This window comes from Gossypium hirsutum, chromosome A12 (genome assembly GCF_007990345.1).
Source record: "Gossypium hirsutum isolate 1008001.06 chromosome A12, Gossypium_hirsutum_v2.1, whole genome shotgun sequence".
In the NCBI taxonomy this organism is placed as follows: Eukaryota; Viridiplantae; Streptophyta; class Magnoliopsida; order Malvales; family Malvaceae; genus Gossypium; species Gossypium hirsutum.
This window is the reverse complement of record NC_053435.1, coordinates 95,213,874-95,234,095: the sequence shown is the minus strand read 5'-3', so window position 1 is coordinate 95,234,095 and position 20,222 is coordinate 95,213,874. Positions and strand designations below refer to the sequence as shown.

Genomic DNA, 20,222 nt, shown 5'->3' with positions numbered 1-20,222 from the left:
ATACCTAATGTGTTTAGCTTTCTTATGGCTTTTTTGTTCACTTTATGCTTTTTCGCTGGAGAGTTTGCTTCCGCTTCATTTCGGTTCCTTAGAGAATTTTCCTTGAGAATTCTTGCCTTTTCGAGAGATAAGCTGACTTACATAGAATTGAAGCAAAGGAATTGCCTAAAGCCGCGCAGTTAATCAAACTAAAATTCTAAGCCCATGACATATACATGTTTTTTTATCCGACTAAACAAACATCTCTTTAAGGTTTGGGTTAGCTCCTAAATAATGCTTATATATAAAAATAGGTTAATAAAATTTTTAATTATTATATTTAGTATCATGTTATTATTACAAATTAATAACGCATCTAAATTTTTAATTGATTTTATTATATTTATTGTGAATACTATTTTTCAATATATATTTTATAATTGATTTTTTATATAAAAATTATATATGATATGTGAATGTGAAATATTAGATCACATTATAATGCATTATTTTGGGTTAAATTATTATTTGAGGATTGAATTTGGTAACTTTTCCTATAATGAGGTTTGAGCTTTTTTTTTTAGTTCAAGTTAGATTTTAAACTTAGCAATTGTTTCTGCATTGGGAGTTGGACTTGGTAACTTTTCCCACATTGGGCCTGAACTTTTTTTTGTCCAAGTTAGGCCTTAAACTTAGTAATTGTTCTCATATTAGAGTCTAAACTTAGCAATTGTTTCCATATTAAGGCTTGAACTTTAGGGTTTTAAGGACTAACTTGAATTTTAAAAAAAGTTGAAGTCCCAATGTGGGAAAATTTTTCAAGTTTAGGGTCTAACTTGGACAAAAAAAAAGTCTAGGCCTCAATATGAGAACAATTCTCAAGTTCAGGGTCTAAATTAAACAAAAAAAATTCGGTCCGAATATGAAAAAAATTGTCAAGTTTAAGTCACAAAATCTAATTTAATCCTATTATTTTACTTATATTTGTGTCACATGCATTATATATGATTTATGTAATAAACTTTTTAATTCATTAAATTATTTGTTTTTTTATATAATTAATATAAGATTTATTATTTAAATTGTTGAATCTATTAAAATATATTAAATAATTAAAAATATTATAACAATTAAAGACTTGAAATCATAATTAATATCTAAAAATAATAATGAAATTCTATTTTTTTATGATTTTTTAATTTTTAATGAAATGAAAATACCTAAATAGGGAATGTTAATGCATCGCATCTATTTTATAAGTTTTAGCTTTATGTTGTGTATTTCAAAAATTGAATAATTTAAATCGAAAGTGTAATTTAACATATAATTTTGCCTTCAATAAAATATTTCAAAATCCACATTTAATTATAGGAATAAAATATTATTCTAATATTAGTTTAATAGTTTAAATAAAAAGTATTTTGTGGATTTTTTTCTTTGTTATTTCTTTCTCGCACGTGGAAAAGGGCGGAAATGCGGCGGCTCATGCTTTTTCAAAGATAAGTTTAGACTTGGGTAGGAAACCTTTGTAGACCCTAATTTAATGCAAGAAATGAAATGTATAATTTTAAAATATGAGATAACATTATCTATTTTTATAAAATATTTAATGTAATATTTTTATTTTAAAAATATTGAATTAATATATTTTATTATGATAGGTGGTATCTCGTTAATTAATTATTCAGTCAATAAAAATTTTGATACATAAAATAAATTTTCAAATAATCAAATTCATGTGGATAATATAAACGATAAATTAAATAAAATAAAAAATTTAAAATTTAAAACAAATAATTAAATATATAGTTAATTAAGTCATTTTTAAATTATAAAAGAAGCTGTAAACATCTGCTACATGAAGTACTGTTGCCGGTAAAGCGGTGTATATGCTCACATAATGGCTTTGAATCGGGAAGAAAGTTTAATGTAAGAACTAAGCATTTCCTAATAAGGTTACTAAACTCCAATCGAACCAGAGTTGCAGGCCAACAATCTTAATGCTACCTCTTCTCACACTCTTACTCTAAGCTGAATTCAAGGGATAATAGGGACAAGAATGTCTTCATGCTTATCAGCAGTAATGGAGGTCTAATAGCTCGATCTTGTATCACCTAGGATTTAGAACAAGCTATAAACTACATCTGCTATATTAAGTATTATTGTCGGTAAAGCGACTTCCCATCAGAGTGGATCTGCAAGTAAGAAAGGACAAATAGGTTTTGCACTTTATCAAATGAGGTAAAATTCACCGGCATTAGAGGTATACGCCATTAGTAGAAGACATCAAGATTATGCGGGACCGGATCTTGACGATAAGAAATCAACACCATCCTTTGATTAATAAAGAAGAAAGGAAATGGTCTACTGTAGCTTCAAGGATTAGACTCACGTTTAATTTCCCTTAATGTTTTCGTGTGCTTTTCTTGTTATTTCTCTAAATAAAGCTTGACCCAGTATAGAAAAGTAATTATTATTATTATTTTAAAATATTAACGATCATAAATAACACTAATACACTGACATTACACACAATACAAACTACCAATAAAATATTACAAATTATTGTATAATACTATAATATAAATGTTAATGCACGCAAAAATAGTTCAATAGAAGAGTAAGACAAACTAAGCAATAGTTGCTACATTAGAAAGTTTGGAAAATAATTAGAGATGTATCAATTTGATTAATAATTAATAATTGTATGTTAGTCTAGTTATCATCAAACTATTTTGACAATGAACTTCAAACAACTAATTAACTATTATCAAAAACAGCCAAATAACCTCATCACACTGAGACATGAAAAATCTATCTTCCTTTACCTAATCATCTCAGAGTCCAATCTCATAGCCAACACTTCAATGCTCAATTATAACAAAGTCCTTTAATAATAGTTTTCAAGAAATTTAGTAGAGTATTTATTTTGATAAATGTTGTGTATACGCTATAACACAATTAAAAACAAAAAACTAAAATTGAAAGAAACAAAGCTAGAATCATTATAGTTTAGAGTTGTTATGATACTTGCCATCGTTGGCCCAAACTTCAATGGGTTTGAGTTGGGTTCTATTGAGCTTGCGCATTGAGATTGCATACCAAGCTTGCATAATAATAGGTTTTCGTAGGATGAGTACCTAAATTCTCTTGTGAAGTCACACATGATATCGCGCATAGGACTGCATAAACACGTGTTAAGTCTAGAATAAGATAAGTGTTCACATGCATGGAACCTACCTAGTATGCAAGGGTGAAGCCAGAAATTTTGTTCGGGGGCCAAAATTAAATTGTAATTTTTAAGATAGTAAAAATGTAATTTTACTATTTTAATAGCTTATATTTTTATAATTTTTAAATGATCAAATCAAATTTTTATCATTTTTAATGGGTAAAATATAATTTTACCTTTACTAATTTAAAATTTTAAAAATTTCAAAAGGCTTAAATAGAAAATTTTCTATTTTAGGGGGGCCAAAACCCTTGCCAGCCCCTTAGTTTCACCGCTGCTACTATGTCATATCAATGAACAATATCTATATCATATAAATAGAGATAATTCACCAAAAACACTCAACAACGATAAATTAAAATTAAAAATTAAAACTGAACTTTCATTAAAAGAAAGCTATTATTTATGTATAAGCTTTCATTTGATAATATTTTTTTTTCAAATTCAACTCAATTCTTATATTTATTATTAAACAAATTAAATTATTAAATTAAGAAATCAAAATTCACATCTAGGCAATCCTTTATTAATTAATTAACGGTGGACTCTTTGGGCGTACGTAAAGAGCAAAAGTGTAAAGCAGGAGTACAAAGTACGCAGATTCATATTTCCCTTTTTTTCATTTTGCCGAAAGTTTATTTGGTAACAAGTATTGGTGTTAGACTTGGAAATTGGAATCGACTTCTCCAGAGCCAGTAATAAATTATTATTATTTCAGTTAATTTACAGAATGAAAAATAAATCCAAATATTATCTCCATCTTTCTTGAACTAAAAGATTTGTGTTTATAATTTCAACTTACATTAGTTAAAAATAAATATCATTATAAAATGTTAAAATTGACAAAAAATAATTTATTTGATGAGATAATTACGAATTTTAGTGTCATAATTATTAATAAAATACTTAAAAAATCAAATGTAATCAGTATTTTGTTATTTCTGTGTGTCATTGCTATTAATTATAATTAACAATCACAATCTATTAACGGCTTCTCATGAAAAAGTAGAACACTCTTGCATTAAAAAAGACCAAACTTCTTTTGCAATAATTTTTGTTTAATGTGTGGGACGTAAAAAAGGTTTAGATTAGATGTTTGAAGTAAATTTGAAGTGCTCCATTCGAATCTGTCAAAAGCCAGAATCCCACACATTTATGATATGCTTAAAAGAGGATACAGTTGCGTTATTTGAAGCTCAACGATATTTTCATTTTTGTTTGGTGCCAAATTAACGATTCAGATCGAACTAAAAATAGAAAGAAAAAACTTATACGATTGAGAAAAATAATACAATAAAAATAATAATCCAATTATCATCCCCTCAACTTTCTCACTTACGAGATTCTGCAAAAAAGTACTACAAAAAATATCAAAATCCACGTCTTTCCACTTCCATCGGCGGCCAACCATGGCGGCGGTTACCATAGATTCTGTTCTCCAGAACCCTACCCTGTTATTTCGCCCCAAAGCTAAGGTGATGCTGAAACCGCCTCGCTCGTTGGATTGTTCTCGAAATCGAAAGCTTCCCCTCTCTCGGGGCTCTTGCTTTTGTAGCTTCAATCCTCGTCGGACGATTCATGTCGTCAGAGCCAGCTCCTCTGAAACAGCTCTTATTGGCAACTTCGACACCTCTTCTTCCGATGACATCTTTTACAAAGATATTTTTCCCGTCAAGCGAATTGAAAAGGTTTCTCATCATTAGCTTTATATTGTTGTTTGTATGTCGAAATGGTTGCTTCATGTGTTTTGCTTGTTTCGTTACCTGGAAAAGGGAAGTTTTTGAATTTAAGTTGAACTTTTTTTTAAACTTGGATGCTTGGTGGCTGAGAAAATTTCTGGAGGAAAATATGGAAAATTTAAAAATTTTGATTTTAGTTTTGTGAATTCGGCTGACCAACGACTCTTTATTCAATACATGGTAAGAACTTCTGGGGAAGGTACCGTTTTCAAGTCGATCAGATCTGACTGTTCTGTTCTAGTATCACTGTGTCTTTGAAAAGTGAAATTACTTCAATTTTGAGCAGAGATCTTGGATTTGTTTTCAGTTTGATTAGATGTTTTCTTATTTGGAGGGGTCACTAATTTCGTTGATTTTTTTTTTGACAAAAAATTTCGTTGATTTGAAATGTTAGGTGGAGGGAAAATTTTTCATCAGGTTGGATCGATCAAAGGATCAGCATGATTGGCAACTTACGGTAGGATGTAGTCTTCCAGGAAAGTGGATTCTTCATTGGGGAGTTTCTTACCTTGGAGATAGTGGCAGGTAAGCCTTGATCTTGCCCCTTTGGATATTTATTTTTGCATGGAAAGATGTTACTTTGCCGTTTCTATTTAGAACTTTTTCTGTGTGCTAAAAAAATTGTCTTTCGGATTTTGCAGTGAATGGGATCAACCTCCTAAAGGCATGAGACCTCCTGGTTCAATTCCCATTAAAGTATGTATTGGCTTCTAATTTTGTATAGAAGGCTGTCTTTTCATTATGAACATATATATATGAAGTGGAAAGTGGAATCTTTTCAGGACTATGCTATTGAAACTCCGTTGAAGAAACTGTCTGAAGGAGATATTTTTCATGAAGTAAAGATTGATTTTAATCCCAGCAGTGAAATTGCTGCTATACATTTTGTCCTGAAGGTTCGTATTTACAATATGAAGTGATTGAGGTTTTACATTAGACATTCTAATCATTAGTCAATCTTATTATCATATCATCTTGCTTTTGCCTCTCCCTGATTTCGGGGATAATATGTTGCTGCAGGATGAAGAAACTGGAGCATGGTATCAGCACAGAGGTATGGATTTTAAGGTGCCTCTTGTGGATTACCTTGAGGATGATGGCAATACAGTTGGAGCGAAAAGAGGGTTTGGCGTATGGTCAGGTTGCTGAAAGTGTTATATTCTGTTTTTGCATGTTCCAGTTTATACAAGAAATCAGTTTCCGCTATTAATTTAAATTCATCAAGGATGGTTTTTTATTTTTAAGTTTCTGGTGTGATAATGCGTACTGGTTGGTGGTCATTCCTGATACGATATATATTATAGATCCTGGAATTCAGTGGTCTTGAATTAATAATTAACTTTTACTATAAAAAGACAATCGCTTAATTTACTTGAAAAGATGAGTAGGATTAACATCACTGAAATCACACTATTGTTATCTACCTTGTCCTTTCTGAGGTTTGTACCCTGTGCAATCATAAGTTGTGGTTAGTGTATCAGAGGCTGAATTTTGCTTTCTTCCCCAAAACTCTAGGTGCAGTTACAGATCAATATAGAATAATGAGTCAAGTGGCCTACTTCCAGGTAATTTATAGGATCCCATCTGAGCCTGCTTTAGGGGATGTGGGTAAGGGTGGGAACACAATGAACTATTTTCCCACCATATCTTTCATATCCTTTCCCTTCCTTGTTTAGTGATATACTGACACATTTGTCTGTCTACTCTTGATACAAGGTGCTCTGCAGCAGTTCTCTAATGTGCTACTTAAGTCAGAAGCATCACATGCTGATAGTCAAAACAACAGCATAGAGTCCAAGGACTCCAAAAATAAGAATAGGTGCCTTGAAGGGTTCTATGAGGAGCAGTCCATTGTAAAAGAAGTTTCTGTTGGTAACTTAGTGAGTGTTGCTGTTAGGAAGTCCCCTGAAACAGGAAAAGTTATTGTGTGTTTGGAAACTGATATACCTGGAGATGTTGTAGTTCACTGGGGTGTTTGCAGAGATGATGCTAAAATATGGGAAATTCCTTCTGCCCCATACCCGCCAGAAACAACTGTATTCAAGAACAAGGCTTTACGCACTTTATTGCAGGTATGAATTGTAATTATATTTTCTCAGCGAGAACTTAAACATAGACTCAGCTCTTACTACGCGTAAGTAGTTCCATTCTTGCTAAAATATGTTGAGCAAGCTTATATTTTCTTATTTACATGTCTGGAAATAGTTTTTATTAGTTTCATCCATTTGTTTTGTTTTCCTTTTGTTACTTCTGATAAAATGAAGATTATAATTGTTTGGGGTACAGATGCCAATTTTTTTTGTTAGATTATGCTGGAACACCTTTCTGCAATGACTAAAGGATGAAAATATTATAAGAGATTACTAATCAAAGGAATTGAATAGTATGATCGTATTCTTTACACACCACAGTTGCATTTATTTTTCTTCTTTTTAGTTTAGTAACTGTATGTTTGAAAGAGCTAGTTTTTGACATATTGTTCGTCTGATGCACTCCAATAATTTTGAAATGAACTTAAGATTAATGATTAACAGCAATTAATTTGTTGTAACTATGTTCTAGAGTTTTTGACTAACTTTTTTCTCTTTTTGACCCTCTTCGTTGGATAGTTTTATCAGGATGTATAAGATCGGTTTTCTTCTTTTTTTCTTTATCCTTTTGCTTTGTTTAATTTATCTTGATTTAGAATTTTTATTTTATTCATTTACTGTTCTTGCATCAAAATCCTTTTTGCAGCCAAAAGCTACGGGGAACAGATCAGGAGCATTATTCACTTTAGATGAGGAACATTTTGGATTTCTTTTTGTACTCAAGCTGGATGATAATACTTGGTTGAAATTTAAAGAAAATGACTTCTATGTTCCCCTCTTGGGTACAAGTAGTGTTCCAGGTCAATATGGTCAATCTGACATTACAACTGAAGAAATTTCTAGTAAATCATATACTGATGGTATCATCAATGAGATACGAAACTTGGTTAGTGGCCTTAGCTCTGAGAAGAGTCAGAAGACCAAAACAAAGGAAGTACAAGAAAGCATTCTTCAAGAAATCGAACAGCTAGCTGCTGAAGCGTATAGCATCTTCCGGAGCTCCATTACAACTGTTCCAGAGGAAGTTGTTTCAGAAACTGAGACAACAAAGCCTGCTGTTAAAATATCCTCTGGAACAGGCACAGGGTTTGAAATATTGTGCCAAGGTTTCAATTGGGAGTCTCATAAATCCGGACGATGGTATATGGAACTCAAAGAAAAAGCTTCAGAAATATCTTCACTTGGGTTTACTGTGATTTGGTTACCACCACCAACAGAGTCTGTGTCACCTGAAGGATACATGCCGAAGGACTTGTATAATCTAAACTCCAGGTACATATTACGAGCTTGTGTTAAATAATCAATCTTTTGGGTGTATTAGATGGTGCTTGGACTAGGTCATAGAAGCTGAAACTTGCAAAGATGAACTTTCAAGTTTTCCTTTTCCAAGAAAAAAGATGGAGCTTTATGTCTTTTTATGTTTGCTTGAGTGGCTCATATAATGTTGGTGTCCAAGTATCGGATTTTGTACCTTCTCTTCTCCGCTTTGTTGTACTTAAAAGAAACTGTCATTGTAAAACTAAAATGAGACTTCTTTTACTTGTATTAGTCTAAAGATAGTTTGCAAACTACCTGTTGGACATCCAGAGATGTAGAAAGTCAATAGTTATGTCTTGTTATGAAAGAAATCATGTGTTACATGCTCCGCAAAGGGCCTAAAGCAAAAGGTTATGTGAATTTCTTGATTTATCAGATATGGAACTATTGCTGAGCTGAAGGAACTTGTAAAAAGCCTCCATGAAGTTGGTATGAAAGTTCTCGGTGATGTTGTATTGAATCATCGTTGTGCACACTTTAAAAATCAGAATGGTGTATGGAATATATTTGGTGGTCGCTTAAATTGGGATGATCGTGCAGTGGTTGCAGATGATCCTCATTTTCAGGTATTGATGTTCTCTCTGATTCTCAAAGCTTTAGCAATACAGGGCACTTTTGAGGTTCATGGATAGCACATCCTAGAATTCTTGGTTGACTTATAGTTCAGTTGTTGTACAAGTTCCCATATGGCTTACCTCTAACTGTGATTGTTATAGGCAACCATTGTTCAGCTAGCTTCATGCCGTATTTATGCATGTTTTCCAAATTTTCAATCTAGACCTGAAGAATATTGCTTATATTAAGCTTGGTATCGCCCCTTTTGGTTGAACTTTATGCATCTTACTGTTTGATGTTCCAGAAGGTATGAACTTTTTTTTTCATACAGGGACGGGGCAACAAAAGTAGTGGAGATAACTTCCATGCTGCTCCAAACATTGATCATTCCCAAGAGTTTGTGAGGAAGGATCTGAAAGAATGGCTTGGCTGGCTGAGGTTAAAACTTGAATTTAATTTCCTTCCACCATCTAGTATGCATAAGAAGATTACTAGAGCATGTATTCTCTTAGTTTGATGATGCTTTTGCATTTTTCTTTCCCTGTCAAAAGTTGCGATGGAAACAGATGGATGCATACCTACTGAATATTTGGTTTAGCACTGGTGCCAAAGATCCCTTGTTTTGTGTCAATAGCCTACTTAAAATGCTTTAAATTGAGAATAGAAGATGTACAATATAGGTATCATGAAATATTTAGATTTTTTTGCCACTACTATGGATTGTGTTGATTGTTTGTATTAATTGTATATGCTGGCAGTAGGATGATTACATGAATGAAGTAGAAACATAGTTGCAGTTGTAGTTTATAATAAGTATTTATCTTGAGTTTCTAATAAAAATGCATGGCCAGGCAGAAATAGGTTGTACTGATGGAAAATCTTCATTTTGTAAACAAACAAGGTGCAACATAGTTGTTCTTCCCCAATCCTCGATATTTGAAAATTTCTACCTTTATGCTGGTTATATGGCTTAATTTTACTGAAGGTTTTGTTAAAATTTAACAATATCTTGTTCCAATAATGGATTGTCTCGGCATCTCTATTACTAGTTTACTTGCATCAAAATTGCATTCTGTTGAGATATTTTATTATTTCAAATACTTAAAACTTAGGTTCAATTTTATGGTTACGTGTCCCATATTTACACCTTAACTATTTACTTTTATTTTCTTTGGTTTTTGTTTTGAACTTTCTCATTATTTAATTGGTGGCAACTTTTATTCCACGGAAGCTGAGCTGATATACTGTTAATAATTAGGAATCTATGAACAAGTTATCTTTGTTTCTTTCAAGAATATTTCTTACCCCATATTCTTCTACATGATAGGACAGATTTATTTCCTTTTCTCCATAATACGTACTTCAACTGCATGAGTTTGTTCATGTAGTATTTTGCTGGCATTTTGTGACTTGTAGGGAAGAGATTGGTTATGATGGATGGAGGCTGGATTTTGTCAGAGGATTTTGGGGTGGTTACGTCAAGGATTACTTGGAAGCAAGTGAACCTTACTTTGCTGTGGGTGAATATTGGGATTCTCTCAGTTACACTTATGGTGAAATGGACCACAATCAAGATTCCCACCGACAGAGAATTGTTGACTGGATCAATGCTACTAATGGAACTGCTGGTGCATTTGATGTCACAACCAAGGGAATTCTTCATTCAGTAAGCATTTATTCAATTTTCTCCTGTTAAGCGTTTTCATGGACACAATCTATAGAATTTTATTCAAACAAAAATTTTGTATTGGTTGTCTCCATTGCTTTGCCCACAAACTGGGAATCACTATTTGATGTTTCTAATTCTAAGTATATTGCACCTGGCTTTTACTGGTTCTTGCTCTTGGTCGTTTGTCCTTGCAATTATTTCTAATAATTTATTTTCTAAAGTAGTAAGGCACAGGATATATTTATGGATAATTGTTCCACTCAGGCTCTGGAAAGATGTGAGTATTGGAGATTATCGGATAAGAAGGGGAAGCCTCCTGGGGTTGTTGGATGGTGGCCATCTCGTGCTGTTACCTTTATAGAGAATCATGACACTGGTTCTACCCAGGTTTTATCTCACTTGAGTCTTTCACTCTTCCTCTTTTTCATTTTTTCTGAACTGAAGTAATCCAAAGAAGCAATGATGCATGCCAAATCAATCAAGTGTTTGTGATAATAGCACTTTTGCTGAAATTGAGGCTTGAAGAAATTGTTGCAGTTCTGTCTTCCTTTGTTTTCCTCTTTCTCATCTATGATAATTGATTTTCTTCTTTAGGTTTCAGTTAAAATTTACTAAATTCTAAAATTTTATAGAAGAGAGCATCGCTCACATATGTTAACATGTTTCAGTAGATAGTTGTAAGAATTTCTTATTAGGTGATCATGGATGGTTCTTCTCTATTACAAGTATTTTGTTTAATGCTTTAAGCAAGTTATTATTATTTTTTAAGATTTAAAGGTAAGTTGACTTTTAATATTATGTTAGGCTGACTAAGTAGTCATCTTAATTCTTAATATATAGTTGATTTTTAGTATATGATTTAATGTGTATATCCACTGCAATTTTTCTTTGATGAAAAGGATTCTTGTTTAGACCTTGCTATGATGCTGCTTCCATGGTTTTTTGAGAAGATTTTTTCTTACTTATGCTTTAATCAATTTTTGCAACTTTTCTGAAGGGTCATTGGAGGTTCCCAGGTGGAAAGGAAATGCAAGGATATGCTTATATCTTGACTCACCCAGGAACGCCGGCTGTGTTCTACGATCATATTTTCTCTCATCATCGATCTGAGATTGCCAATCTTATCTCTGTCAGAAACAGAAACGGAATCCATTGCCGGAGTTTAGTAAGTATCAATAACTTTGCTTCATATGTGTGAACCAAGGTTTATGTGGAAAGCTTTTTCCAAATAAATTCAAGTTCTTTTATACTTGGGAACTAAGGCAATCTGAGCGACTTTATGAAGAGAGAATTTTGGGGAGTAATATGAATACTGTTTATTAGATTTCCCCGGAAACCCTTGCTGGACTTGATCCAAGTGTATCTAACTTGCTTATATGGATTGCTTTTAACTGTTCAGGAACAAAATGAAAGTATGATGTATAAATCTAATTGATTTTGATTTTTCTAGTTTATCTCCGCCACAAATTTGCTACCTTACTGCTCTTCATTTTCGCTTCTAGAAAGAGTTTAGGCACCTTTTGTTGGCAAATCACCAACCAGATTAAAAATTGACAAGCAGATTTTGGAAAAAGTAAATTATTGACTTGATATTATGAATTATATATGGTAGGTTAAAATCGTCAAGGCAGAGAGGGATGTGTATGCAGCCATTATTGATGAAAAGGTTGCGATGAAGATCGGACCAGGTTATTATGAGCCTCCTAGTGGTTCCCAAAGATGGTCCTTGGCCCTTGAAGGGAGGGATTACAAGGTATGGGAAACATCTTAAATGTAAAACCATTGATATTATTTATGTTTCCAAATGTGTATATCCTATACGGAAGCCAACCATCAAGTTGAAGAATGTCGAACCAGTAGTGTTTGTTGGGGATAGCAGGAAGGGTGTAGGCCCTCACTGATAATACTATTTGCCAGTGCCATTGTTGTACCATTTTTTACACAGAAATACATTGGAGTGATTGATTAAGGGCAAGGCTAGACCAGGTGATTATTGGAGCCAGTTAGCTAATGTCGAAGGAAAGGTATCCTTTCCATACTATAGTTTATGTGTAAATGCTTTACGAGTGTGGAGATTAAACACTGGAAGGCCGATTTCTTGCCTTCTACAAATAGGATACATATATTGTATTCTTATTGTTTTTTTCTGTTCATATTAAATTCTAGTTCTCAGTGTTCCTGCGATCCTGATTTTTAATAGCCTGGTTCTATCTCTATCTAAATATATCATCGCGATTGTCAGGTCAAGTTTTTTGAAAATTGATATGACCTTTTTTATACGAAAATATAACTGTTAATGATAGTAGTAGTGGTGATGGAATGAAAGACAATTAAAACCTGGAGATCTCAAAGCTTTGGGCACACTAAGACATTCTAAGGTAAGTCACAACTTCGATTAGGACTTCTTCACCGTCCCGACAGAAAAGATTACCTTTCCAACTCTTAATTTTATTCCAAGTTTTGTCCTTGATGAACCTAAAAGTGGCAGATTTGGACCTAGAAATCCATATAAGTAGCCCTAAATAGACTGAAATATAATTATCCCACGAATCAATAAGATCCTTCAACTTTGCCAGGCCCATTTTTTACTAAAAATAAATATTTTATTCTTATTAACTCGTTGGTTGGAACACTATGCATAAAGTCGTAACATATCTTTCAATAACACGAGCTCGGATGAACAATAATGCCATTAGCACAAAAAAAAGAAAAAAATATAAGATATGGATGAAGTTTAATTCACACCTCCATGAAGTTCACCTCAATAAACCGCACTCGTAAAAAGAGCAGAGAGTCCCTCTACGCATAAAATAAAAAGGTATGAGGACATCAGATCACTTTTATGCTATCCCTTCAAAGCCACAATTACCTTCGAGAGACATCGTTAACCTTAGCCCTATCCAAAGTCGAAAATAGATAGACAGGTCACCCATTGAATCCATCTCTCATTGAAACTTGGCATGATCACTTCGAAATAGTTATAGTAAACTCTATCATAATAATTTTGTAGTAATTAAGATAATTTATGAAAAAAAATTTGATTTGCAATACGTTTGAATTATTCATCAAATTTGATTAGCTGTAAAACAATTTCATTCTAACAAAGATTGAACAGAACTGAATGGAACTGATTAAAGGTAAAATAAAGCAAGGAGTAAAATAAGAAGAGATAATGTAGTTGGGATTCGTCAATCCTACTTAGCCTAACTCAAAAGAATGATTTTATTCAACAATTTGTCCGGTACAACTATTGACTAAAGAAGAAACTACCCCTGACACACATGGATATTTTTAGCTCCAAAGTCGAATTCAAATTGTTACAAACCACTCTCCCAAAAAAATAACTAAAGAGCGTCACAAAATAACCACAAGAAAATACAATAAAGTTATTGATAAAAACACTCAAAACTACCCGAGAATGTGTGACATAAACAATCTATTTATTGGTCTCTTCAAGTGATCAACCAACAATGTTTTGATAAGCTTGAAAATCTTCGGCATTTATCATATAAAAACCTTCATAAATAAGTTCTCCAACAGCTTGAAATACTCTTAAAGATAAGGATGAGTATCCACCAAATTTCAAATTTCTCTCCTTTCTTTTCAAGGCTAATCTGGATAATGGTAATATTCTAATGTACCATGAAATTCTTTTATCATTTGTTGTTAACTAATATTAAAATATAAGTTATTAACAAGTCAAATATGCCAACACCCAAAATTTTAATTTCTCCAAACAACTTGCTCTCAATGTTGTTCAAATAAGGAGGTCAAAGTTTCCTACAATCTCCCCCTTTAACATTTTGACAAAACCTTGCAACAACTGATTAGTACATAGTCCAAACAAGTCACATACCAAGGGAATTAGAATATCTCCCACTAAGAGGTAGAATCATGCTCAAATAACCACTTCTTACATCAACAATCAAGCTTGTTCATCACAAAATCAACCAAGCATGAATCAAAAACCCAAAGATAAAAACAAAGGATATAGAGCATAGGATATAAGTCGAATTTACATCCATCCATAAAAATTAAAAGTAACAAACTATTATTGAATCAACACAATTTTTAAAAAATCAACATCATTTTTCCCTTTGACAAAAGCAAAATACAACAACCATAACTATAAACCATCATCAGATCAAAAAAATATTTAACAAGTCAACAATAACATTTCATTTACTCCTATTATTTTCTCCCTTTTTGGCTAAGATGCCAAAAGTGCTCCCCCTCACCAAGAGACTTTTTAACTATCAACCTTTGAATATAAACATTAAATAAATTCATATCGATCCTCAAAAACCCCAAACTTGAGCTTTTTGGACAACCAAAATAAATAATATTGTTCCATTTTCATTTCTCCTTATGCTTTCTTATCCACCAATCTCTTTAATGTCATGATTAAATCAAATCATATCTTAAAAAGACTTGTCTTCTAAAATCAACACGAATATAGCAATAACAATGGGCAATAATATCAACTCAGAAGCATCAATTCAAAATATAGAAACATTAAAAAACAACCATAAGTAAAATCAAAGTAGAAAGAATCACCAAATCATTACTTCCCTTACTATTCATCCCTTATTAGCTTGTATTCTATTGTTTAAAGGGAATGGGATTAAAAGTTACTTCATCAACAGGATAAGTTGTAGCTTATGGAACAACAATAGTGTTTTCCACGAAATCTAGATGACATTTGTCCAATGCTCGATAAATCTTCTGTAACACCCCTAACCCGTATCTGTCGCCGGAATAGGGTTATAGAGCATTACCGAAATTTACAGAACAAATAAACAGATATTTCATATTATATAACATTCATATAAGAAACCAGTCGTAATCAAGCATAATGTCCCTCATGTGAGCCATCGAGGCCCAAAATACACATTAGAAACAAGTCAGGACTAAATCGGGTACTTAAAGAATTTTTCGGAAAACATTAAAATTTTTCAAAGGTACAGGGGACACACACCCGTGTGGCCAGGTCGTGTGTCTCACACGGTTAAGAGACATGCTCGTGTCTTAGGCAGTGTGAGCATTTGAAATAGGGACACACGACCGTGTCCCAGCCTGTGTCCAAACTTATGAGTTATCTAACTTGGGTCACACGGCCAATCCACATGCTCGTGTGCTAGGCCATGTGAGCATTTTGTTTTGTGCAAATTTAAAATACAGGAGACACACGGCTGTGTCACATGGTCATGTGTGACAAATAGCTAAGACACACGCCCGTGTAGACAAAAATAGGCCAATTTCAAGCCACATTTCTCACTCCATTTATCATCAACCTAACACAACACTTTAGCACAATATCAAGCCATAACAAGGCATTCAAATCAAACCAAAAGCAAGTTTTATACATAACATATCATTACATATATCCAAGTATTCAAACTTACCAAACTGACCTAATACACATATATGCATATTTTTACCAAATACATACTATTTCATACCAATCATCAATATGCTTATAAATTATCCCTTATTCAACCACATCAAGCACACATCAAACATGCTAAGGCCACAAGTATATATACATCAAAATATACCAAATACAAGCCATACAAATGGCTAATCTCAATAAAGTATTTGTATGCTATCATTGGCCAAATTAACCTATACATTCCATTATAACCAAAATTAGTTTACTATATGTACTGGAAAGGCCGATGGATAGTGTGAAGTAGCTCCGATCAACTTCCAACCAAATCAAGCTTCTGAATTACTATAAAACATGAAAAATAAAACAGAGTAAGCATTTAAGCTTAGTAAATTCGTATAACATGTAATTTAACTTACCATTTATTCATATTTAAGGTAAGCATTTATAACATATCCAAACCAATTTGGCCAAAAGCCTATACACATATCCTCAACATGTTAGCCATGTGATTCTCATGTAATATTCCATAAACATGGGTGAACATAATCACCAAGCAAGTTTCATATACATGTATCATCCCCTTTCATGTTTCGATATATCATGTAAGATCATTTCCATGTATTTCACATAAAATTTCAGTAACAGTTCACGTCATTCTCATATAATCTCATAACAGAACTGTGCCCGTTGAACCATTTAAAATATTGTCGGATACACGGGAAATACACACAAAGTGTAATGGCCTAAATTCAAGGTTATCGAAACAGCGGTTTCATAACCACAAATTCGATTTAAAGAGAAATTTATTTTAACATTTTTGTATGAATATTTATATGATAGGAAAATTGTATGAAAATATCGATAGAGAAATTTTACCGATTTAGTGGTTAGTTAGAAAAAGAAATTATTGAAGAAATTGGGTAAAAACAAGGTATCGAGACCTCGACCTCGTAAAACTGAGTCAGAAATATTTTTATAAATATTTATGAAATGTTATTAATATGGTATTAAAATTTCGTTAGAAAATTTTTACGTTTGGGTAGTTAATTAAGTGAAAAGGACTAAATTGAAAAGGGTGTAAAAGTTACTAGAAAGATTAAATAGCTCAATTGTTAAATGAGGAGGGACATAAATTGAAAATAAGCCCAAAAGGAGATATTTTTGGTGGCATAAGCTAAGAAAAATCAGGAGAATTGGTAAAATAATGGAAAAATGGGAAAATAACAAAATTTACTAAAATAAAAATTAGACCAAATTGGAATATCTAGAATTCTCTTCATATTTTCTTCATTATCATCAGGAAAAAACCTCCTAAGGGTTTATTCAAGCTGTTATTTCATAATTTTTTCACCAAGTGAGTTAATCCTTGCCTCTTTCTTATAATTTTTGTGTTTTTAATACTTTTACAACTAGGTCCTACTATTAAATTCATTAGTTTTTTATTTCATGGATGAAATTGAAAGTTACCATGGTTGAGTGCTGTAATTTTATGATGAAATAGTATGAAATTGAAGCTTTAATTTGTTTATGAGATGATTTTATTAGGTAATTTCAATAGAAATTAATTTTTAGGACCTAATTGTGAAAAAGTTTGAAATTAAAGTCTAGTGCTGAAATTTTGATTCCCAAAGGTTATAAAGTAGTTTAAAGTTATATAATAAAGTTTTAATTGATAAAAATCAGTTCAATTGAGAGGTTAATTGAGTAGGGACGAAATTATCATTTATTAAAAGCTTAGGAGAAAAATGGTAATAAACATCTTGTACTAAAACAGTTTTAGACAGCAGCAATAGGCTAACTCTGAAAAATCACCATAAATTGTGAAAATATAATTATAGGATGAACAAAATATGAAATTAAATCTTATTGAGTCTAGTTTCTCATAGAAGAAACGGTGTAAGAAATGGAATTGTAAATCATGATATAATAAATTTTGTGAGACAATGTCAGAATGAATTCGGGTTCCCTTGTTTTGACTTTGGAAAATCATAAAAAATTGGAAAAAAAATATTTAGGGGTTAAAATTTACGTGTTTAAATTATTAATGAGTTTATTTTCAATAGAAACAAACAAAAACATCATCCAAATTTTTTACTAAGAGATAATTAATTTTTAGCAAAGAAAGGTCAAAGCTGTCAGACAGCAGAACAGGGGTAAGTTTGAAGATTTTACTGTACTTATTGGTTAAACCAAAAATTATAAAAATTTTATGGTAGAAAGGTATTTGAGTCTAGTTTCAGAAACATCAAGAGGTTTTTAATTTGGAATTCTGTAGCTTGAGATATAAATAATTTAGTGACTATGACTCAAGTAGACAGCTTTGAATGAACTATAAATAATAGTGGAATTATAGAGAATGTTACATATGAACATGAAATGTATTAAATTGATGATTAAATTTATTTATTTAGATCCAGAAAATTCAAATACGAAACTAGATCGAGGAAAGGAAAAATTTCGGGATTAGTAGATTTTTGTATACGAACAAGTATCGGGGTAAGTTCGTGTAACTTGAATTATATTCCTAAATGCTTGAAATGTAAGTTATCGAAGTGATATGATTTGAATGTTCATTGTATGAAAATTGATGAAACATTGATATATTTGATAAAAAAGAGAAGAAATCCCGGTTGAATGAAAGGAAAATTAGATGGATCTCTGAAAAAGAATTGACGGTTAAAAGGATCTAGCCCAGACAGGTGGTCCTATCCTGATATAGCCCTCCCAAAGAATATGTGTAAAATGGATTAAACCCGGATAGGTAATCCGAATTAGGGTCTGAATTTAGTCTGGACTGGTAATTCAGATCCAAGCTAATTAGAGTAATTGTCGTTGTAGGGGATTTAGCCTGGACTGGTAATCCCGACAATACTCTAGGAATTTATACTACAGGGGATTTATGTAACGCCCCAATTTTCGGGAATCCTGTGAATGTTGGCATAGGTTTAATTATGTTAGTGGGCCTCTAGAAAGCCCAAACTTAAGATAGAACCCGACAATTTTAGTTAATTTTTGTTCCATAAGAAAAAGGGGGTGAAATTATGAAATAGAACCTATGTGAAAATGTTTGAAAATGCTATAGGCTAAATTGAAGTGGCCAAATAAATAGGAGTGCAAAATAGGAGGATTTGCATGACAAACCTCCCATTTTACATGAAGTGGCCAGCCATCATGTTGTTGTAGACAATATGAGTACTTGATATCCATAATTTATGGTACAAATTGATACAAATTGATAATAGGTTAGGTAAATGTTCCATGATAATGGATTAGGTAAATATTCCATGATAATGGGTTAGGTAAATGTTCCATGATAATGGTTTAGGTAAATGTTCCATGATTGGAATTTCATGTCTTTTGTATTAAAGAATTAAATGGATGAAATATGAAATTTATTAAAAGAAAAAGGGGTGAAAAGAACAAAGTTTTGTCCATCTTTGTTCATCATAGCCTAAAGTTAGAGAAGAGAAAGGAGAGGAGAAAACTCTTGAATGTTCGGTCACTTGGGGAAGAAAATTAAAGGTAAGTTCATGGTAGTTTGCTTCTATCTTGATGTTCATGAGTTCTTCTTGATTCTACCTTAACTCTTGAAGCATATTTTGGTTTTTGGTTGTGTTGTAAGCATTTGGTCATGAATTAAAATGAAGGAAATGGTTGTTGTTTCATGTTCTTTTGATGAAAAATGGAAGATATGTGAAGTTGAGCCAAACAAATGAGCATGCATGTGCTTAGATGCTAAGGGGAAAAATCGGCTAATATGTTGTGCTTTAAAATGATGAAATGGAGATTATACTTAAGTAAAATCATAGATATGTGATGATTGATTGGTGATATACATGTTTAAAAAAAAACATGCATGCAAGTTATGTGTGAAAGAGTGATTTGGTAATAAATCTGATTGGGACAGCAGCAGTAATGTGACTTTGGAAAATCACCATAAATTGTGGGAGATGAGTTAGAAGCTTCATAAATTATGTAATTAAATATTAATGAGTCTAGTTTCAAATGGAATAAACGAGAACATATTTTGAATTCTGTACAATGAGAAATTTGATTCGTAATGAAGAGTGGTCAGATTAGTCAAACAGTGAAACATGCGAAACTTTGAGAAAAATCTGGTATTAATTGGCCAGACCAAAAATTCTGAAAATTTTATGGATATAAGATATATGAGTCTATTTTCAGGGAAAATTAACGGCACTTGATTTGGAGTTTCGTAGCTCCAGTTATAAATGATTTAGTGACTGTT

The 20,222-nt window shown here is 32.2% G+C and overlaps 1 protein-coding gene across 1 annotated transcript; it reads left to right on the top strand.

Annotated features, from left to right (window-relative positions):
- The first annotated feature begins 4,281 nt into the window (after positions 1-4,281).
- LOC107920127 (alpha-amylase 3, chloroplastic) lies at positions 4,282-12,765 on the top strand. The gene is made up of 13 exons (XM_016849661.2): positions 4,282-4,899; positions 5,345-5,475; positions 5,592-5,646; positions 5,733-5,846; positions 5,971-6,091; positions 6,667-7,022; positions 7,687-8,312; positions 8,734-8,923; positions 9,244-9,350; positions 10,329-10,578; positions 10,846-10,968; positions 11,579-11,746; positions 12,194-12,765. Exons 1-13 carry the CDS (start codon positions 4,621-4,623, stop codon positions 12,350-12,352), a joined length of 2,679 nt encoding a protein of 892 aa, XP_016705150.2. The 5' UTR covers positions 4,282-4,620; the 3' UTR covers positions 12,353-12,765.
- The last annotated feature ends 7,457 nt before the right edge of the window (positions 12,766-20,222 follow it).

What these genes read in the sequence shown, in the direction of transcription:
- LOC107920127 (XM_016849661.2), top strand. Translation starts at nt 4,621, where the DNA reads ATGGCGGCGGTTACCATAGATTCTGTTCTCCAGAACCCTACCCTGTTA. An exon ending in CTATACATTTTGTCCTGAAG is followed by an intron (nt 5,847 to 5,970) that starts GTTCGTATTTAC and finishes ATGTTGCTGCAG; the next exon opens with GATGAAGAAACTGGAGCATG. An exon ending in GAATCCATTGCCGGAGTTTA is followed by an intron (nt 11,747 to 12,193) that starts GTAAGTATCAAT and finishes TATATATGGTAG; the next exon opens with GTTAAAATCGTCAAGGCAGA.